At 38.9% G+C, this 23,345-nt stretch overlaps 1 protein-coding gene, 1 long non-coding RNA gene and 2 pseudogenes across 2 annotated transcripts; 2 read left to right on the forward strand and 2 right to left on the reverse strand.

Annotated features, from left to right (window-relative positions):
* Nucleotides 1-10,618: 10,618 nt before the first annotated feature.
* Nucleotides 10,619-12,637, reverse strand: LOC140944261 (QRFP-like peptide receptor). Its single transcript, XM_073393392.1, has 2 exons — nt 12,505-12,637; nt 10,619-12,015 (listed from the first exon to the last, which is right to left on the reverse strand). The coding sequence occupies exon 2, from the start codon at nt 11,802-11,804 to the stop codon at nt 10,821-10,823; it is 984 nt and encodes a 327-aa protein (XP_073249493.1). The 5' UTR covers nt 11,805-12,015; nt 12,505-12,637; the 3' UTR covers nt 10,619-10,820.
* A 5,374-nt stretch (nt 12,638-18,011) lies between these two features.
* Nucleotides 18,012-19,541, forward strand: LOC140944160 (uncharacterized). The gene is made up of 3 exons (XR_012166673.1): nt 18,012-18,163; nt 18,310-18,356; nt 19,404-19,541. It is a non-coding gene; the product is annotated as an uncharacterized lncRNA (long non-coding RNA).
* Nucleotides 19,399-22,141, reverse strand: LOC140944158 (uncharacterized; annotated as a pseudogene).
* A 24-nt stretch (nt 22,142-22,165) lies between these two features.
* Nucleotides 22,166-22,995, forward strand: LOC140944159 (uncharacterized; annotated as a pseudogene).
* Nucleotides 22,996-23,345: the final 350 nt, after the last annotated feature.

Here is a 23,345-nt window from a genome sequence, read left to right on the forward strand (position 1 = left end):
ATCATTTGTTGTAAAGCCATTAGTCTTTCCATTAAAGGAAAATATGAGGCAAAAATAAATGCCTGTTATCATGTGTGCATAAAATAGGCAGTTTTTATATCATTTACCTCTCGATCGAGCTAAAAATGGATAATTATAGAACCAAGAGTCTGCTGTCGGCAAAGGGAAACTAGCAGGTTCTTTCTCAACAAAAGAGACGAGGCTCGTTACTTCTTTGACTCCGTTAATTGTTACTATAGCCGCCGGAAATCAACATAATCATCTGGAGTTCATTTTTCCAATAAAAGCTTTTTATTTTCAGTCGAGAACTAGCATACGTGCGCATAAACATAGCTTCTAATACTTGAAATGGTTATACTGCTGAAAATCAACAGGAGAGACATGTTTTCAACGAGACAGCATTCTTATTTTGGTGTCACGCACTATGAAAACTCAAAAGTTCAAATTGCTGTATTTTCGAAATGAAACATGCTAGGGGAATGGAAACTTGTGCAAAGATTTATTTTTTGTTTGTCTTCAACCTAGTGTATATAAGAATTCGTAAAACCTCGCTATTTTGACATTACAATTTGATGACGTGACTGTGAAAACCATCTATAAGCCATTGTCGTTGTATTTAGAAATCGATTAAAAAGATGTTTGGAAACCAATACGGGTGCCGAACATTTTCAACTGGTGTGATACATAATATTTGCATGTGGAAATACGCCCGTTATGTATGTAAACATAGTTGATCAAAATTCATCACGCAAAAATTAAAATGTCTATAAAAAGGTATGAAACGGCAATGTCATTTAATTTATTTTGTAGAAAAGACACACCTTGCCGCTTAACTCCTGTTTTACTTCTTGGTTCATGTATCAGTTTTGCCCAATGAGCGAACGGCGTACGTGCCACAAAAGCATAGAGTTTTTTCTTTGGTTCTTTTGACGACACAAAAATGCTGTCAAACCTTGGAGTGGCGCTAAAATTTCAACAGCCAGATGTTCGTAATTGTCCGTTTTATTCGTTTCTTTTTTTTCGGGAGATCCTCTTTCTTTAACTTTGGAGCGGTTCTTCATTAATTAACAGTTGTTAATTGTGCAGTTGTATAATATCGCCTTCTACGCTCCCAGTAACTTTTCTAATGGTCCGTCCCTCAGATTTATTTACCACCCAACCTTTTACAATACGCGGCCTATGTTGTCACTTTTCGCAGTCATGGCAGACTTAAAATGAACACATTTTATTAATGCTCAGTTAAGTACGCCAAAGGCAATCGTGGTAATTTTTTTTTTTATTAAAGAGTGTTTCACGTACCTCTAAATCTTAACATATTTAATCAAAAGCACATTATTGTCTGTGACTTACGTCCGTTCAAAAGAACAGTTCATGAGTCTTTTAAGTTAGACTTTTTCGATAATTTTTACTACTAAAAATACACTGAAAGTCATGACACATTTATTCACGCGTGTTCTACAAACCTCTGACTCTTAACATCTTCAACCAAAGCACATTTTGCGACCTACGCCTGTGCAGAAGAACATTTTATAAGTCTTTTAAGAGCTCGTCGGTAATTACTGCTAAAAATGAAACAGATAATCGGGTTGATAGCTTAGTATGCGTTAGACATATCAAAGGTGATAATGAAGTATAGCGAGAAACTACACGACAAATGCGTGGACCTGTCCTTATACGCTACGATTAAAACGTTGATAGAGAGTGGTAACCAGCAAAATTCAATCACTGTTACGATAGCAATGGACATTTGAAGCACGTTTCTGTTTCTTCTGTTCCGCTGTTGCTGAGTGTTGGCGGACTGTTCACCTGGGTGTGCCTGTGTCTTGAGCTTCGTAATGATGATGGAGTAAACAATAGCTAACAACAGCACAGGGATGTATATCTACAGAATTTGGTGAGCTAGTACGATACTGGCATAGGACGTTGATTCTCCGAATACTTTCTCCCATTCAATAACACACATGGTTCTCTCTGGGGATTCAACGATATCGCCGGCGATCAAATATGGCGAAGAGATAGCTACGGCCACTATCCACGTGGCAAGAATGAAGAAGGGACTTAGTTTGGATCTGATGAGTGACGAACGGAGTGGAAACACCACTGCCCCAAATCGATCCACCGCAATCAGAATCAGATTCTGTATCGAAACGAAAAGGGAAACGTTACCAAAGAAATAGACAAGCTTACACAAGGCCTGGCCAAGCTGACCACCAATAAGCAACGAGTTGGTGTACACGAGTGACAGTTTGAAAGGCATTTAGAATATTGCAGACAGAATATCAGAAAAGGCCATGTATGCAGTGAAATAATTTATCGGTTTTTTTTAAGTTCGGCATTTTATAAACGATCACAACGATGAGCGAATTTGCGACCAGTGAAACGATAATGAACAGACAGTGAGTAACGGTTACTCCGATTTTTGACGCAGTGGGATGAAACAAAGCGGAGCAGCTCCAAGACCCGCTGGATCCGTTCACCGTTGAGTTCATGCTTAGGTTGCCGACGTATCTGTGGAATTGTACGTATGCAGTCAAGAAACTTTGAATCACTGCTCTGTATATTGCGTATCCTGTTTGATTCAAAACTTTTATTGGCAATTGTAAGCCCCTTGCGAAGCCTCAGCACAACTGCTTAAAGTGAGTTTGTATAAATGTGTCAGTTATCAACTGACTTTCAGCCAACCAGAGTATTAAGAAATCGATGGAAAAGATAGGCCTTTTTTTCATTAGCGAAAAAGTTGTTTATTAATTGAGACAAATTTTCTGTCATCATTAAAGCAAAACAAATGATGCGGATGGTTTGTTGCGCTTTTTTTAGAACTTTGTCTTTTTCTAAAAACGGAAACATTTTAATACAGAAAGTCTAGAATCTGGGAAATGAAAGAAGATAAATATACAAAAAGCCTTGCCAAGAATCAGGTCTATGCAACAGTTCATATGCGAGATATTCGGAAAAACGTTTTACCCAAATTTATAAAGCTTTGTATGGAGACGCCATGTTTGTGTCCCTTTCAGGGGCACAAATATGGCCGCCGCAAACCAACAGAAACATCTGTTTTTGAGTTTTCCTACTTGCGTGAACTCTTCGCTTGAAGGACTCATAAAGATTAAAGTAATATTTATTCTAAGATAAGGAATGTTTAGATAGCAAAATTTCCAAAAATCGGTAATGTTTTTAACCCACATAAGAGCTTTCCCGGCCGCCAGCTAAATGACGCGTCACGCAAAAGCCTGGAAATTCAAGCGTCCTGTATCGCAAAAAAAAGAACCCTTTTGAACCAAAAATTGTCTGTATGAAGGTTTTAAGATGCTCTAATATCACACGAAAGTAGAAACTCAGAAGAAGCTGTAGTTTCTTAGGTTGAATTATGGTGACGTCATGTGAAAACCGAGAACAGAAGTTAAAAAAATATCACCCAAAAAAGTTTGTTTTAGTTGTTTCAACGGAAATGCCTAATTTGTCTGCTAATGCAGATAAGCCCATAACTAGAAATGTGCTTAAGTGCCAATTTAAAAATACGCATATACAATCATAACCTACACTATGCTTTTAACCCACATAAGAGCTTTCTCGGCGGCCAGCTAAATGAAGCGTCACGCAATAACCTGGAAATTGAAGCGTCCTGCACCGCAAAAAAAAGAACTCTTTTAAACCGAAAATTTGTTTGTATGAAGGTTTTAAGGTGCTCTAATATCACACGAAAGTAGAAACTCAGAAGAAGCTATAGTTTCTTAGTTTGAATTATGTTGACGTCATGTGAAAACCGAGAATAGAAGTTAAAAAATATCACCCAAAAATGTTTGTTTTAGATGTGTAAAAGGAAATGCCTAATTTGTCTACTAATGCAGATAAGCCCATAACTGGAAATGTGCTTAAGTGCCAATTTAAAAATACGCATGTACAATCATAAACTACACTATTTAGCAGTTAAATCCAGGAAGCAGGGGCGTAGCTGCCTTTAAGACATTAAGCCCTGGGTAAACAGGAAGTGAAGGCAAAACCATAAATGCATGTTATCACGTATGCATAAAATATGCGGTTTTTATATCAGTTACTTCTCGATCGAACTTAAAAGAGGAAGTTCTAAAACTAACGTTCTTCCTTTAACAAAAAGGCAAGGTGTGTTTTTAATTGTTACAACCTTCAGTATTTGTTGGCTACAATTCTTTCTCTCGATAATGTTGGGGCATTTTTTTTCTTAATAATGACCAGAAAACCCACCGGCCTAACTCATATCAACAATGCAACTATTAACCGTCATGACGTCATCCCCAACAGAGTTTCGCAACCGTTGATAGGGTGCGTCTTGATCTCGCATGCAACTCGTTTAGCACCGAAGTCAAAGGATTTCTACCACGGAACTTTCAACCGCGGCAGTGTTCGCTCAGTCGGTAAAGCGTGTGACTGCAGAGCGGGAGGTCGCGGATTCGATTCCCGGGGCCGGACCGATACTCAGGGTCTTAAAATAACTGAGAAATGAAGGTACTACCTTTGTACTGCAAGCGGCTAGACTTTCGCGTGGCTCGGATGACCACGTAAAATGGCGGTCCCGTCTCCAGTAAGAGACGTAAACAATAGTGTCCCCAATTAGTACTTTAGTACTAAATACATTGACACTCAAATAAAGTACATTTTTTTTCACATTCTAACCAATTGGGGAATCTTGTTTACTGCATATCCTGCCACGGATGCCCAGTTCTTTACATTGATGAAACTGAACAATACCTCAGGAGTCGTTTTAGCGAACGTTTGCGAAGTATACGCATGCGCAACAACACTCCTGAGCTTCCTGTGGCGCAAAATTTCAAATCCACAGGCCACAGTATTTCCGATTTCCAGGTGTGTGGTGTGGGGATGGCTCTATGCGGTGGAACCGACATCCAACCGAAGCAGCGTGAAATGAGGGTTTTCTTGCAGCTAGGAACCGTTCAAAGCTAAAGGACTAAATATCAATTTCAGCTGCGCTCGCTATTATTTACACGCGCACGCGCCTCATTTTATGTCTATGACAACTGCTGGTAACCCTAGTAATAACAGTTTTCTTGATACTGAAGAAGGGTTATATACCCGAAACGCCTGTTTCCTAAAAACATTTGACACTTTTTGACTTTTCAATGGAAAATTATCCTATCCGCGACCCGTAAACCAGCTAGATGAGATGCATTAGTTTTCACAGTTATATCCCGGTGTGGTTGTTAATGGACGAAACTATTTGCAGTAATAAAAATATTGCTATGTCATAAATTATGACTTAGATTAGACGCAGTTTGCAGGTGCATGGTCCTTTGTTGGCCCCTGGCTGTTCAAAACCTTTTTAACTGTTTACCGACAAATTATCTGCCTTCCTTTTCCCATACACGAGTAACAATAATGACAATACAGTCAAATCTCTTTAATACGGACACCAAAGGGACAGAACCAAGTGTCCGCTTTGCAGAGGTGTCCGTATTATAGAGGTAGGAAATGTAGGATTTTTGTCATTTCTGGGACCAACCGAACTGTCCGTAATAGAGAGGTGTCCGTACTATAGAGGTGTCCGTAAGGAGAGGTTCGACTGTATATTATTTCGACAGTGCTTAATCTACATGTGATCAAAAGCACTTTGCACTGGAAGACCTAATTTTGCTATTTACATGTTTTGAATATAAGGATAATAATTTGCTAGAAACAAGTTTACACTGGAACATAGGACGCACTTGATATATTAGAAAATCAATATTCTAAATCCTAAAGATAATAAATTACTATAACTTTAGCTTCTACATAATTACGTAAATTGGACATCAGACTGTTCTAGACAAGAATTTCAGATTATTTTTCTAAGTGGGAGCGAGCAACGTGAACCTGGGAGGTTAGAGACTCTCATCTTATTAATTAATATTACTTTCCAGGAAAGTATAAAGTTTTGTCCGGTAAACGAGTAGTTGATAAATTGGTTGTGGATTTTCCTCCAAAAATGTTTCTAGGTTATGTGTGTAAAATTGGCAGGATTGACCAGAATTTCCAAGATAAGGTATCTCTGAAAAAGATCTATCCTTCCTGAGTTCGCCGCTTATCATGTAATCACTTAAAATATGGAGCTTAATAAATGGTTCAGAAATAAACAGTTTGCATCGTTCCAGATAGAAAACGATTGAACAGATCCACTAGATCCGTCGCCAAGGGTTTAATAATGTAAAGTTTGAAACAGTTTTGCTATAAAAACAGCAACCTTAATGATGTATAAAAAAGTTTAAACGATGGGTAAGTATAAGACCAATTTCGAGAAAAATGCTGTGGGCGTCTAGAGGTCTTCAAATACATTGAATTGCAGGCCACTCACAAGCTGAAACATTCCCAGAAGCTAATGCTAATAGGCCAATAACGGGTGGGAGTTGATTTCTACGATACTTGCAGTCGCAAGACTCATGGAATATGTATGATATGTCCGCTTCGTATTCTTTTGCTGCTTCCTTCGCAGAGGCACTTATCGCTTCGCCACGCGTGGACGACGCCCTAAGAAACGTCCGAGCGAGAGGCTATATCCTTATGAGCTGCAACACAGTAGGCCCCACCTCATAGAACCAACGACGGCCTATCGAAAGGCTTGAGTGCTATGTACCAGTGCCCCACACCTAGACTTTAAGGCGCCTAAGAAGGAGCTGTTGTATGAAGCAGGTCTTCTTGCACATAGTCAGTGATAGACAAGACAAACTTAAAAGCAGGTGACACACGCACACCAACCCACCTCCTGGCCAGTTTGTCTTTCTGGATTTACTGGCGCACAGATCGGCAAAAATGCTGATCCGCCTTCCCAGCGCATGCCGTGGGAGAATTGCCGTACAGTTTCCAGTCAACAGCTCCCATACGTGTTGTGTTGAGCTGGCGCTTAAAGTAGTGCTTTTTACTTGCCTTGGCAGGAAAGGGCCTTTGAACACGTGAGCCCTAATAAGGGTGAATAGCTTTTTATGGCTGCCATGACCTTGGTGATACGGCTGTGCACATGCGTTAGGTGCTGGGCGGGCCAGTTTTCAATTTCCTTAAAATTCAGATCACGACGAAAAGTATTTTTAGATCGATTATCGAGGAAGCGTAACGAAGATCCGTTAGTGTATTTTAATGTGTTCAAAACGCCCGTTTCAAAACGTATGTTCAGGGAATTTGTGTAAAATAAATACTAAAAATACAACGTCAAGGAGTAGAGTAACTAAGCATCCATTAATATGGCTCTTAGCTTTTTTAGCCCCGGCCACGAGGAAGTTTTTGTGCTGCTGAGGAACAGTGATCACGCTCTTGCGATCCAGAGCGGGGGAAAGTTTTTCATCTATGAACAATATGATTTGTCACCACTTGTAGTTCTGTCTTTTCTCTGCAAACTGTTTGAAGCAGCTCTAAAAGTGTTGAAAATATAGTTGAAAATACGTGCTTAATGCTAATTTTACTAATGTTTTTTTGGCAATACGATCATAAAGTGCACAATTTGGCAGTTAAACTCGAGCGCAGCTACCTTCAGTTCAAGCAATTAAGCCCAGGCTTAGCAGATAAATATGAGGTAAAAAAATGCATATTCATCAAGTAAGCATAAAACATGCAGTTTTTATAACATTTACTTTTCGATCGAGCAAAAAATGGGAAATCAGTTATGAAACCACGAGTCTAGACTAAACTATAATGGGTTCTTCTTCAACAAAAACTCAAGAATGGTAACTTCTTTTACCACCTTGGATTTTTTTACGAACTTCTGTACTTGTTGGCTCCAATAATATTGTTCGATAACGTTGTGGCACTTAACAAGAAACCCTACTCCCCAGCTAAACTCATATCAATACCTGAGAAGTCTTTTGCGATTGGCTATAGGAGCAGCTTATTAGCATATATGGAACCTTCAAATCATTTACTTGGTGAAAACGATTTCCTATTTTAAATATCACCTTAAAGGGGGTTAAGGTTGGGTTGTCCAGTCTAACTAAGAATTAATAGGTTCTTCTTCAACAAAAATAGAAGGCTTGTTACTTCTTTTACTCCCTTTGATTTTACGAACTTCTGCCGGTACTACAATTACATGTGGCACTTGACAAGAAACCCCACTCCCCCGCTTAACTCATATCAATGCCTGAGAAGTCTTTGTGATTGGCTATAGGAGAGGCTTATTAGCATTATACATGGCAACTTCGAATCATTTACTTGGTCACAACGATTTCCTGTTTTAAATATCACTTTAGAGGGGGTTAAGGTTGGGTTGTCCTGTCAGTATAAAATAAGGAGAGCAAAGAGAGAGAACAGTGTTGACTTCTAAACAGAATTTAAACAATGAGCGTGAGGAAGCCAGGTACTAAAATAACAGTTTGAAAATCATGTCAGATCAATTAGTCGATCCACCGAACTGAGGTGTTGAGCTTTTTTTATTGGCTAAACTTTGCAATAAATTATTTATGAATGTGTGATTACAAATTAAAAATACAATACGTGCTTAACAGCAGAAGTTACAACAATAGACAGACAGTTAAGAGTTACTAGGAGATATTTCATACCATTATCATTATTCGAATTTTTATCGTTAACATTTCCCTTAAATTTTCAGTTAATAAATTTTCCCTTACATGAACGAAACTTTTGTACTTCTCCAGCCCACGCCCGTATAACGTTTCTAACGGTCCGCGGCCGAGTTTTATCCCAAACTCTTACAATACGTCGCCTATGCTGTCATTTCTCGCACTCATATATTAAAACCTTCTCAGAGTGCTGGAGTACGCTGATAGTCATGATATATGATATATATATATATTCGCGAGCCAAAAGCACATTTTTGCGATCTACGCCCGTACAAAAGAACATTTTATGAGTCTTTTAAGAGCTTTTTGGTAATCAGTTGCTGGTAGATATGAACCCCGGGGCCCGGGATATGAACAAAAAGCCAAAACCTGCACGAGAAATGCATAGACCTGTCATGTAGCTACACCATTTTTAAACAGGTGTGTGAAATGTTATATAGCAATACGATCATAAAGTACACAATTTGGCAGGTAAACACAGGAAGCAGGGTAGAAGCTGCTTGCCGTTAAGCAATTAACAGGCTTAACAGGAAAATATGAGGCAAAAATAAGTGCCTGCTATCATGTGTGCAGAAGCAGCCAGTGTTTATATCATTTACTTCTCGATCGAACTAAAAACGGGAAATTCGAAAAGCAGGAGTCTGCTGTCGGGCAAAGGGAAACTAGCAGGTTCTTACTCAACAAATAGACGAGGCTTGTTCCTTGTTTGACTGCTTTTAATTGTTACGAATTGTTGGTCACAATTTTATCGCTCAATAACGCTGTAGTTATCATAAATTCAGACCAGAGTGACTCAAACGCTTTAAAACTCATATCAATGCTTGAGTAAGTCTTGTAATTGGTGAGGAGAAACTCATTAACATTGAACCTTCGAGTTATTTACTTTGTCAAATCGATTTTCTGTCTTAAATTTCACTTTCAAGCTTGGGTTGTCCAGTCAATATAAAACCAAGCAAAGCAAAGAGAGAGAACAAAGAATTGGTTTCTAAACAAAATTTAAACAATATCATACAGTAACTACTGAAGAGCATCCCCTTTTGTATACGCCGCGCAAATGAAATCGGACGAAGGACTTTTTTGGAAGTCTGTTGCTTGCATTTTCATCGCTTAACAGTATATGTAAATACCAGGATTGTATTTTTTATGAAGTTATTATCATCATCATCATCATTATTATTATTATTATTATTAAATTCTCACTAGTGTAGAGCTGTTAGTTTATTCTAATGTGTTCAAAACGCCCATTTGAAAACGTATGTTGAGTTTGCGTCAAATAGATAGCAAAAATACAACGCCAGGCCAAGAACATTTTTAATGTGGCTCTTAGCCCCACGTGGAAGTGTAAAAGAGTCATCAGGGAGTCTTGTGGTCAAGAGCGCAGTAAATTTTCTCATCTACGAACGATAACATTTTATCACTATTGTAGTTTTGTCTCCTCTTGCTAAATCGTTTGAAACAGTCCCAAGACTGGATCGCCCGCCATTGTCTGCTGCCTTCTGTACAACGCAGACAACGCAGTATATGCATCGCGGCCATCAGTTAAGTTTCAAACGTTTTAAACTTTAATTTTTGTCCCCTTGCGAGGTCTTAGCACAATAATTGTTATTAAGACCGACATGGCTTAAACTTCCTGTTTGGCTTAAATTTCCTGTTTAACTTTTTGGTTCGTGTATTTTTTTTTTGCAATGGGCGAACGGCGTACGTGCCACAAAAACATGCGGTGTTTTTCTTTGCTCAAGTTCTTTTGACGACGTAAACATTACTGTCAATGCTTGGGGTGGCGCTAAAATTTCAACAGATGTTTATAATTGTCCGTTTTATTCCTTCCTTTTTGTCGGTAGAACCTCTTCTATAACTTAGCGGTTCTGCAGTAATTAAGAGTTGTTAGTTGTACAGTTGTACATCACCTGCCTACGCCCCCGATAACGTTTCTTAATGGTCCGTCCCTGAGTTTTATTTACCGCCCAACCTTTAACAATACGTGGCCTATGCTGTCACATTTCGCAGTCATGGCAGACTTAATCCTCAGTTAAGTACACCAACAGCAGTCGTGGTCATTTTTTATTCACGAGTGTTCCACGTACCTCTAAATCTTAACATATTCAGTCAAAAGCACATTTTTACGACTTACACCTGTACAAGAGAACATTTCATGAGTCTTCTAAGAACTTTTCGATAATTACTACTAAAAATAGATTGATAGTCATGATACATTTATTCGCGAGTGTTCCACGAACCTCGTTGGTTGAAGAGTTTTAACTCTTCAACCAAAACCACATTTTTTGCAACCTACGCCTGTACAAAAGAACATTTTATGAGTCTTTTAAGAGCTTTCCGGTAATTACTGCTAAACATGAAACAGATAACTGGGTTGATAGCGGGGTAAGCGCTAGCCGTATAAAAGGTGACTTTATAGTATATCCAGAAACTACACGATAAATGCGTGAAAGTGTCCTGATACTGTTTGATTAAATAGTTCAAAGAGTAAGGTAACCAGCAAAACGCAAACACTGTTACGATAGCAATGGACATTTGAAGCACGTTTCTGTTTCTTCTGTCTCGCTGTTGCTGACTGTTGGCGGACTGTTCACCTGGGTGTACCTGTGTCTTGAGCTTGATAACAATGATGGAGTAAAGAATGACTAGCAACAGCACAGGTATGTATATAAATAGACTGATGTAAGTTAGTAAGAAACTTTCAAAGGACGATGACTCTCCGAATGCTTTCTCCCATTCATTAACACACCAGGTTCCCTCTGCGTATTCAACGAGCTGGTGGGTGAATAAGTATGGCGAATTGACCACTACAGCAACTATCCATGTAGCGAGAATGAAGACGGGACACAGCTTGGATCCGATGAGTGGGGAACGGAGTGGAAACACCACGGCCCCAAAGCGATCCACTGCTATCAGAATCAGATTCTGAATCGAAACGACAAAGGAAACGTTACTAAAGAAAGGGACAAGCTTACACAAGGCCTGACCAACCTTTCCACCGATAGGAAACGAATTGGTGTGCAAGTGTGACAGGTACCAAGGTATCCAGAATATTGGATACAGCAGATCAGATGAGGCCATGTTTGCGATGAAAAAATTTATCGGTTTTCTTAAGTTCGGCGTTTTATAAACGATCATAACAATGAGGGAATTTGCGACCAGTGAAACGATGAAGATCAGACAGTAGGTAACGGTTCCTCCGATTTTTGACGCAGTGGAATTTAACTGATCGAAGCAGCTCCAAGATCCGCTGGATCCGTTCGCCGTTGAGTTCATGCTGAGTTTTGCGACGTATCTACAGAGTCGTACACATGCAGTCAAGTAACTTTGAATTACTGCTCTGTATTTATAAATTGCGTATGCTGTTTGAGTGGCAGAACTTTTATTGACAATTGCAAGCCCCCTGCGAAGCCACAGCACAGCTGTCCTGTGAGACCTTCAAAAAGTGAGTTTGTTTGTAATGTTCCGGCATTATCCGCCAACCGACCTTTTGACAGAATTGAAACAGTGGGGTATTAAAATGTTATAAACCATCCAGAACACTTCATTTAGGTCATGTGGTTGTATTAAGAAATCGATTGAGGCTGATTAAACAAGTGTGTTTTAACACATTGAAAAATGATATCTTCGGTAGTGTATCATCAACTACACAAGTTTGACAGTTAACCACAGGAAGCAGAGGCGAAGCTGCCTTCAGGCCATTAAGCCCAGGCTTAACAGGTGAATATGAGGAAAAAATAAGTGCATATTATCACGTGTGCATTAAACATGAAATTTTTATAACGTTTACTTCTCAATCAACCTTTTAATGGGAAAACCAAAAGTCTGCTGTCGGCAAAGAGAAACTAGCACGTTTTTCTGACAAGGGCTTGTTACTCCTTTGACTGCTCAGTTTTTGCGTCACCGGTTTGGGGGACTTATATTTGGAGGGGCTTATACATGGAGGGGCTTATTTTCGGAATTTTACGGTATTTACTTTGTCTGAAAGAAATTCTTTCTTAATTGCTCCTTGAAGCTCTTTAAAAGCTTGCGTTGTCCAGTCGAAATAACACAAGGGGAGCAATGAGAGAGAACACAATATTGGCTCCTAAACAAAATTTAAACAATAAAGGGAGGAAGGTACTAAAATAACAGTTTCAAAATCATGTCAGTCGATCTACCGAAAGGGGTTAATCGAAAAATAATTGGCTAGACTTTTGCATCAATTAATTATTAACTAGGAATGTGACTGGAGGACAAATTAAAAAAGGCAATATACGTGCTGAACAGCAGAAGTTACAACAGTAGATGTCAATTAATCTTAGCAAATACACTTAAGAATAAAAAGGAGATATTCCATACAATTATTATTATTCGTATATCTTTGTTTCATTTAAAAATCATCAACTGCTTAAATTCGATCGATAAAAAGGAAAAAAAATAGTACACTAGCTACAAACACCATAAATAAGGAGGATAGATAATTAATGTCCTTTAATTCAGATCATGGCCAAAGGTATTTTCGACAGGCATTTTTCCCTAGAAAGTGTAATTTATTCACACAGGATATATATGTTTCATTACAACAAATTCATGACAAGAGAAGGTTTCTTTTGATCACTATTTTAGACTTTGAAGTTGCAGCGTAAATCACATACTCAATTTATCACTAGTCGGTAGTTCTGTCTTTTCTCCGTAAACTGTTTGAAGCAGCTCCAAGGCTATTGAAAATGTAGTTGAAAATACGTGCTTAATGCAAATTTTACTAAACAGGTGTGTGAAATGTTATATTCATTAGCGGGGAGTCTTGTAGTCAAGGGCGCAGGAGTTTTTTTCATCTACGAACACTAAAAATTTATCACTATTGTAGTTTTGTCTCTTCTTGGTAAATCGTTTGAAACAGTTCCAAGACTGGATCGATCCATTCCTCATTGTCGAGTTTATGTTTGCTGTGCGCCTTCTGTACAACGCAGTATATCTGGTATATCGATCAGTTAAGATCCAAATTTTTGAAACTTAAATTTTTATGTCCCCTTGCGAAGCCTGAGCACAATCATGAATTGTTATTAAGACTGATATGGCCATCCTTTCAAGCTGAACAGACTAAAGAATGCTATCAGTTTAAAGCCATGGTGGTTGTTTTTAGAAATCGATTAAAAAGATATCTGGAAACCAATATGAGTATATATAATAATAATTGAGTGGACATTTTAAACTCTGGTGTGATACATATTATTTGCACGTAGAAATACGCCTGTTAAGTATTTAAACATAGGTGACCAAAATTTATAAAGCGACAACAACATTTCAAAGGGGCATTATCATTTAATTGATTTTGTGTAAAAGACAACACCTTGCCTCTTAAACTTCCTGTTTAAGTTTTTGAATTGTATTTTGCAGTGGACGCTGAACGGCGTACGTGCCACAAGAAAATGCATTTTTTTCTTTGCTTCTTTTGACGACGCAAAAATACTGTCAAACCTTGGGGTGGCGCAAAAATTTCAACAGATTTTTATAATTGTCCCTTTTATTCGTTTCCTTTTTACGGCAGAACCTGTTCCTTTAACTTAGCGGTTCTGCAGTAATTTACAGTTGTTAGTTGTACAGTTGTATATCGCCGCCTACGTTCCCAATAACGTTTCTAATGGTCCGTTCCTGAGTTTTATTTACCACCCAACCTTTTACAATACGTGGCCTATGCTGTCACATTTCGCAGTCATGGGAGACTTAAAAACTAAACACATGTTATCATTAATCCTCAGTTTTAAAACTGTTTAAAAGTGCGCCGACGGCAGTCGTGGTGATTTTTTATCCACGAGTGTTCCACGTACCTCTAACTCTTAACATATTCTATTAAAAGCACATTTTTGCGACTTACGACTGTACAAAAGAACTTTTCATGAGTCTTCTAAGATTTGTTCGATAATACTACTAAAAATACACTGATAGTCATGATCACTTTTATTCAGGCGCGTGTTCCACGAACCTCTAACTCTAAACATTATCAACAAAAAGCACATTTTTGCGACCTTAGCCTGTGTACAGACGTCCCCCCTCCCTCAGAAAAAAATCGGGAGAAGAGATTTTGTTTTCTGAGGGAGGGGGGACGTCTGTACACAGGCTATGCGACCTACGCCTTTACAAAAGAACACTTTATGAGTCTTTTAAGCAGGGGGTGGGGGGAGGTGTCTCCAAGGAAATCTGTGGTACAGTCCGCCTGCCAGTATGACGTCACGTCTCGCGTCATTGACTTTGAATCTTGTTGCTTTACCGCATTCTAATGCTGTATTAGGCATACACCTGTAATTCTGCAATTAAATCCCGAAAACCAATGAAAGGTTTCGTTTAATTATTTTTTGGGGGCAAACCCAGTGGAGATTTTAGGGTAATAATACTGACGATTAAGACGATGTGGAAAAAGCCAGTTTAACTTTCGCCTGTGGGTCACTGGTGGGTAGGTGTTGGGTGTAAATAAGTACATTTTGTGGTGTACTGTGTGTTGTTTGTCATGATGTCGGCTAACGCGGAAAAAAATTCAGCTGTTTCAGAGGAGGGACATTTCTTGACAGCTTATGGTATTTCTCTGGTCGTAAGCTTGGCCAGTATGCAGGTCAAGAGCTTTTAAAATCCCTTTTCCAAGATAAAACTCCAGACTATTTTTATTTTTTAGGGGCAAACCCAGTGGAGATTTTAGGGTAATAATACTGACGATTAAGACGATGTGGAAAAAGCCAGTTTAACTTTCGCCTGTGGGACACTGGTGGGTAGGTGTTGGGTGTAAATAAGTACATTTTGTGGTGTACTGTGTGTTGTTTGTCATGATGTCGGCTAACGTGGAAAAAAATTCAGCTGTTTCAGAGGAGGGACATTTCTTGACAGCTTATGGTATTTCTCTGGTCGTAAGCTTGGCCAGCATGCAGGTCAAGAGCTTTTAAAATCCCTTTTCCAAGATAAAACTCCAGACTTGAGCTTAAAATGTAGGTTGATCCAATTGCATGACCAGCACGGTCAGCAGTAAGAATAAAGAAACAGAAACAGCGTCGCCGGGAGTCGAACCCGGTTTACACGTGCAAGCAACTCGTTGTCTATGACCACCGCACCACAGTGACACACATGATTTGAAAAATTAATTTTGTGAAATCAAAACAATTTTTCTCTGCCATAGACACTATTTGAAGCTGGTGAAGCTGTATTTATCATGAATTCAAATATACATTTGGGGAAAATTAGCTTAAGCGCGTATTTCAAAGCTATTCCGCATTACTTCGGGTTCTACGGGCCGACTCCACGTAGATAATCGATAGAACTAGCTTTACTGAATTTGGTGGAGAATTAGGTTATCAACAGAGGCCCACACTCGAAAGAAATGATATGAAGTTAGGCCTGTTTAATGAGCAAAAGAATAGAAGGGACATAAACACGTGTGATCTAATGGAACATCCTATTCTGGAGACTAGACCTTGTCTATTTTAGAGAAAAAAAAAAAAAGATTTAACTTTTGATGACCTTGCCGGTCCCGTGAACCGCAACACGGCCAGCAAAACAAATTAACAAAATTATACAATCACGGGCACAAAATATCAAAACGGTTTACACAAGCAGATTATAGCAACACCAAAGCTCACACACATTCGATTAAACAAGCGATATATAGCGATATTTGCTATCTTCTTATAGCTTTTCCTCGACCTCGCTCGTCCAAATAGCTGTCGTATCGCTTGCTAATTTGCACAAGCGACCCAAGGCACTTGCCTGTTACTATGTGACGTCATACTGGCAGGCGGAGTGGGTCAAGAAACTTAGGTGGAATCCACCGGTTCAAAAATCAGTTGCCCCAGAAAGCTACTTGGAAAGCGTGAAAATCCAACTTTCAGAGATTAAACCAATCAAACCTAAAAATAACCTGTCACACAACGAATATAAAGCTCTAACAGAGCTGAAAAAGAACACTAACAGAACGCTAAAGAACACTAAAATGTAGGTTGATCCAATTGCATGACCAGCACGGTCAGCAGTAAGAATAAAGAAACAGAAACAGCGTCGCCGGGAGTCGAACCCGGTTTACACGTGCAAGCAACTCGTTGTCTATGACTACCGCACCACAGTGACTCACATGATTTGAAAAATTAATTTTGTCATATCAAAACAATTTTTCTCTGCCATAGACACTATTTGAAGCTGGTGAAGCTGTATTTATCATGAATTCAAATATACATTTGGGGAAAATTAGCTTAAGCGCGTATTTCAAAGCTATTCCGCATTACTTCGGGTTCTACGGGCCGACTCCACGTAGATAATCGATCGAACTAGCTTTACTGAATTTGGCGGAGAATTAGGTTATCAACAGAGGCCCACACTCGAAAGAAATGATATGAAGTTAGGCCTGTTTAATGAGCAAAAGAATAGAAGGGACATAAACACGTGTGATCTAATGGAACATCCTATTCTGGAGACTAGACCTTGTCTATTTTAGAGAAAAAAAAAAAAGATTTAACTTTTGATGACCTTGCCGGTCCCGTGAACCGCAACACGGCCAGCAAAACAAATTAACAAAATTATACAATCACGGGCACAAAATATCAAAACGGTTTACACAAGCAGATTATAGCAACACCAAAGCTCACACACATTCGATTAAACAAGCGATATATAGCGATATTTGCTATCTTCTTATAGCTTTTCCTCGACCTCGCTCGTCCAAATAACTGTCGTATCGCTTGCTAATTTGCACAAGCGACCCAAGGCACTTGCCTGTTACTTATGTGACGTCATACTGGCAGGCGGAGTGGGTCAAGAAACTTAGGTGGAATCCACCGGTTCAAAAATCAGTCGCCCCAGAAAGCTACTTGGAAAGCGTGAAAATCCAACTTTCAGAGATTAAACCAATCAAACCTAAAAATAACCTGTCACACAACGAATATAAAGCTCTAACAGAGCTGAAAAAGAACACTAACATCGTTCTAAAAAAGGCAGACAAAGGCACAACAACCGTCTTCATGAATATGATAAAATACAAGAATGTCAGATTCAACTCAACAACAGAGAATATTATAAACCTCTCCGAAATCCCATGACAGTGGAAACATCACAAAGAGTTCACGAGCTTGTCGCACAATTGCATCAAAATATCTTTATTGATGACATGACAAAGAAATGGTTTTCTCAAACGCGAGATCCGCCAAGAATACCAATATTTTACACCCTTACTAAGATCCACAAACCAAATCAGGTCGGAAGACCGATAATTTCGGGCTGTGAAGGCCCTACAGAAAGATTATCATTTTTTGTGGACAAACTACTTCAGCCCATCGCACAAAAACAGAAATCGTATCGAAAGGATACAACCAGGATACAACGGATTTCGTAAACTTCATAGAAAAGACAAAGGTCTCTCAAGATACTATCTTAGTATCAATGGATGTAACAAGCTTGTACACAAATATACCACAGGAAGAGGGGATCACAACAGTATGCAGAGCATACCAGGCATTCCACAACAATAGAGACCTTAAGCAGCTTCGTCGCGGACGAAGACGAGAACGACCGGAAGTCATATTTCACCTTTTCTTCGGAGTGCGCATGTCTGAAATTTCGTTTTCGTTTTTGTGGCGTTGTCGAGGACGGCAAGTGTCAGTGTTTTTCGTTGTGGTGAGAACGTAAGTAAAGTATCTTTCATTTTGCCGTTAAGTGACGATCTTTCTCATTCTTCCGAACAAGGAACTAATTCTCAAGCAATATTCTTTGTATATTTTGTTCAAGGTTTTGATAATTCTCTAAAATGTTGTTTATTTGACACTTGTAGATGAATGCAATAGACGTACAGCAACCAGCAAGCGCGGGAAAAAACACGTAAGCTCAAGTTGTTTTGTTCTTTTGACAAAGCTGTGCTTTAGAATTTAGCTAGATATGGAATATTATCCCTCATTCAACTGAGCCCTCATTTGTCTCATTCTTACCAGAAATCACCAGATCCGCACATCGCAAATCACACTTCGTTCGGCTTCTTTTGATCACGATATAAAAGCGAACCTTTTTAGCGAAAAAAAGTGTTTCATACCTTTTACTTTTTATTTATTTCCACCGGATATATGAAATACAATTTACACAACCCGCGTGTAGCATTAGCTAATCTTGGAGGGTATCAGTAATAAATAAACATAAATATTAGTCTACAATATTACTACAGCATAAGATTGACATTAGTTCTAAGGTACAAATTATATTGGTATAATAATATAATTGAAACCTCAGCCTTCGATAAACTTAAAAAGTACCTGCCTAATAGTGAGTGTTTCTCCATCTCTAAACTTTTGAACCCTGTTAAAATACTCTGTCACAGACACCACTATTGAGGAGTCTGTTTATTTGTAAGCCTTAATTCACCTGAATTACTTTATTCTTCCCATCACCCTTCTCAGATGTACATGTAACCTTATTTTGTACACCTGTTTTCCCTGTTGGGAGGATTTGTGTGAGCAAGGGGGTAAAAAAGAGTGAAAATGATAAAAAACTGGGAATATCATAGCATCAGTAAAGCTTGGGGAGATGCTAGAAGTGTGTCAGAGGTAGAGGGGTGGGGGTAGAGGATAGACAAATTCAACAATATTACACAAAATAATAAGTAATTAAGTGATAAACAGGATGCTAAAAAATATATTTTCAATAGAAAGATCATGGAAGGAATTTTTGGCAAAATCTCCAGAGTTGATTCAGAGTGTGTGAATTTGTTTGCTGGCCACCCTCATTTACCTTGAATTTCCCAGTATATCCTTATAGGAATCACCCCCCTTTAATTTTTTTCCATTCCTGGTAAATCCTTTGTAGTAATGGTCTAAAAATAATGGATCTACCACTGAAGCTGTCAAAGTAATTTTTGGCTTGTATCGTTTTTCATAGAACCAACTTTGTCTGGACAAAGGACCATGACATCTTGTTTTGTAGAGAGCTTTTGGTTACTGAGCCATACGCCCACAAAGTTAGAAGTGTTGAAAGAGCAAAAGCCTGGGAGCAGATTGTCTCCAGTTTAAATAACATCCAAGCTCCAAAGTTTAGAGTTACAACTAGATCCGTACGTGATCGCTACACACTTCTGACAACCAGAAAAGCAGAGCAGTTAAGAGAGGAGGAGAAAGCTTCAGGGATAGAAGTTACACCAACAGAAATTGACTTGTTATTGGAAGAAATTTTGGAGAAAGAGAAAGCTGCTAGAGCTGAGATTGAGTCTGGAGATACCAAAAAGAGAAAAACAGAGCAAGACAAGGCAAGTGCTGACAACATTAGAAGACTGGCAATGGAAAGGATGTCTCAGACTAAAACCAGGGAAAGTGATGTGGGAGAAACTTCTTCAAAGAAGAAAAAAACAAGGCGCAGCTCACATGAGATGCTTGAATTTCTGGAGAACAAATCTGAGAGGGACCACCAAATGAAACAAGAAGAACTAAATTTAAGAAGGAGTGAGCAAGAAGCAATGACTGCTATGATGAGACAGCAACAGCAGCAACTTCAGAATTTGCAGGCTATGTTTGTAAGCCAGCAAACACAGCAAACACAAGCTATGTTGGCTCTCCTAGAAAAAGTTGTTAAGAAGTAAAGGTGACAAGGGTTTTTTCCTTGTCCCAACTTGTTGTCATTTAAAAGCCTTCATAATTATATCACTTTGTAAGGCATTGTTTATTTACAATTTGTTTGGTAGTTTTTGTTACAGTGTACTTCTGACATTAGGTACTTTCCTATTTAATGTAAACAAAATGCTAATGGCCTGCTGTTGCCTATATACTTGTGTTAGTTACGTCACATCATGTTGTGATGCTGTAAAAAAACATTATTAAAGTTGTTTAGTCTGACTGGCTTCTGTACATTTGTGACATTCAGACAAAATAATCATGAAGTGAGGGTGGGTCTAATTCAAAAAACTTGGAAGTTTCATTTCCATACAGGCATGTAAGTGCATTTCTCAGAATTGCACAGACAATATACATTTTGCCAATACTACTCAAGCCTATTTTAAGATTTTTTTTGAAGTCTATGAATTTAAAGTAGTTCACTATGTCCCCAAATAGCCATTCAACGGATTCCCTCACAGAACTCATTCTGGCATTGTACTCTTGCATCTGGGGTGTTAAAACAGCATTTCTGAATGGTTGTTGGAGTTGCACTCTGTGCGGGTAAGCTGGATCACCATATAAAGCACATTAGGTGGCCATGGGGGGAAACTGCATGGTGCTGGAGATCTTGCAGCAAGCCTGATTCAGCTAACATAGCTGCATCATGTCTTCTACCTTCTGAAAATGAAAGGTTTAGAAAACAATTAGATGCGTGGACAATGGTTGTGACCTTGTGATGCATACTCAGTAGAGAACCTGATGGAAATTTAAGTTCTTTGCAAAAGAATTCATTCAGTATTCTAATCTGCAAAATTATATCTCTGAAGAGATCAATCACCTCCACTTGATGGGACTTTTTCAGTACTTGATTCCTGATTTTTACCCTTTTTGACCTTTTTTTCAGGGGTCGGTTCCTGAAAGGTGGAATAACTCTATTCCAGGGATAAGTCTGCCTTATTCCAGTCATAACTTTATCCCAGGACAAAGTTATGACTGGAATAAGACAGTTTTATCCCTGGATAGTGTTGTTCCACCTTTCAGGAACCGGCTTTTGAATTTTTTGCCATCTTAAGTTTTTTTATTTTCTTCATCTTTCTATTTATTTTTCAGGGTTATTTTTAATTAACAATTTTAAACTGAAGTGACTACCATGCATAAATAATTCCATACATTATTATAATTATTATTACCTATTGGGCCATATAGGTTTCCTATTAACCCATTCGGTAGAGCAACAGATTGAAATTTTAATGCATGGACTCTCTTGTGTCCATTGTATACAGCCCTCTGGTGCTGTCCTGGGCGACTTATTGGTCGAACCGTGCCATCGACAAAACCAAAACAGTTGTTCAAGGGAGAGCCTTTAGCTGAAATTACGTCTGCATATTGCTGTAAATGGTTGGGGTCCATAACTTGATTGTTCCACTGAGTTAGTCTGTGGCCATGCCTGTCATAGACATAATCGAGAACAGTATTTGTTATCATGCTTAAGACCGGAACTGGCCTTGCAAATCTGTACACCATATCACTGTATCGACAGGGGTAAGCCAGTCGCTTCAGTAGCATACATAGCCCTTCTATTCCATCGCAAACGGAACGCTGTGGGCACTGGAATGTTGGGGGAATCTGTAGCCTGTCTGCCAGCAAGGGAATGTGCCATTTCTCGACTCGAAACTCGGTATAACACTCAGCAGGATCCATTTCCCCCAAATCGAACGACGCGTACGAGTTGTAAGGAAAATCCGGATTCTTCGACTGATAAAAGTCATAGAGAAGGCAGAATTCTTCGTCATCAAACATGTCGTGGGCATATCCAACAAAAACAAAATCCCTGATGTCTTTAAACGACGACATAACTAAAACCACCACTTGTTGAGCCTCACTTGTTGACGTCTTCGTCTTTGTACAAGACGCGGGTGCTTAACTTTCAATTTTCGCGCCGAAAACGATGTTCTCGTCCCAGTGTCCTAGAGCATGCCACGTCATAATTTCGTTCTCGTTTTCGTCCTCGACGAAGCTGCATAAGGTCCCTAATAACCCTCCTATACCGTCACACTACCTCAAAGAAATGCTTAAACTTATCCTTCAGGAAAATTCATTCCAATTTATTGGAAACAATTATCTTCAGACCCATGGCACTGCAATGGGTACAAAAATGGCCGTTGCATTTGCAAACATTTTTATGGCCGATATTGAGACAAAAGTGATAAGTCAAAGCAAAACAAAACCAATAGAATGGAAACGTTTTATTGATGACATTTTCCCACTATGGGACAGTGACAAAAAGGAAATTAACCTGTTCATTGAACAAGCTAACACACTTCCATCCTACAATTAAATTTACGGCTGAAATTTTAGAAAACGAGACAACCTTTCTCGACACAATTATTTTTAAAGGAGAACGTTTCAGAAATGAATCGATCCTTGACATCCGTACGCATTACAAGCCTACTGAAACCTTTCAGTATACACATTTTACCTCGAGCCATCCACTGGGTGTGAAAAGAGGTTTTATTAAAGGCGAAGCACTCAGACTACTGAGAACAAACTCTTCTGAAACAACGTTCGATGAAAGTATCTCGAATTTTAAATCGCGCCTCATAACGCGCGGATACCCCCACGAGATGATACAGACAACGTTATCAGAAGTCAACTTCGCAAAAAGACAGTCGACTCTACAACAAAAGAAAAAAACTCGCAAACAAATCTTGCCTTTTGTCACAACATACCACCCATCGGTGCGTAACCTTAAAAATATATTGATGCAAAACTGGAACTTAATACAAAATCAGCCTTTGCTGAAAAGCATATTTAAAGATCCGCCAATTATATCCTACAAGAGGGGACAATCTCTTAAAGACATGCTCGTTAGGGCAAAAATATAAGGCAGCTTTCATAACAATGACCACAACATATCGCAGTGAGTCGTTCAGGCCTGTCATTGATTATTATCAAATTTGCACAAGCAACCCAAGGCACTTGCCCTTTACTATGTGACGTCATACTGGCAGGCGGAGTGGGTCAAGAAAATTGGCAAGTAATTCATGGCAGTCTCCATGTAGACTCCCTAATATATTAGTGCAATAGGTTATAATACCAGCATATATACCCTTGTATACCCCTATATATCCTGTGCACCCATGTTTACCCTAGAAATACTGTATACCCTGTATACCCCTAAATATTCAGTGCACCCATGCTTACCCTAGTAATACTGTATACCCTGTATACCCCC

The sequence above is a fragment of the Porites lutea genome, chromosome 7 (assembly GCF_958299795.1).
Source record: "Porites lutea chromosome 7, jaPorLute2.1, whole genome shotgun sequence".
Lineage (NCBI taxonomy): Eukaryota > Metazoa > Cnidaria > Anthozoa > Scleractinia > Poritidae > Porites > Porites lutea.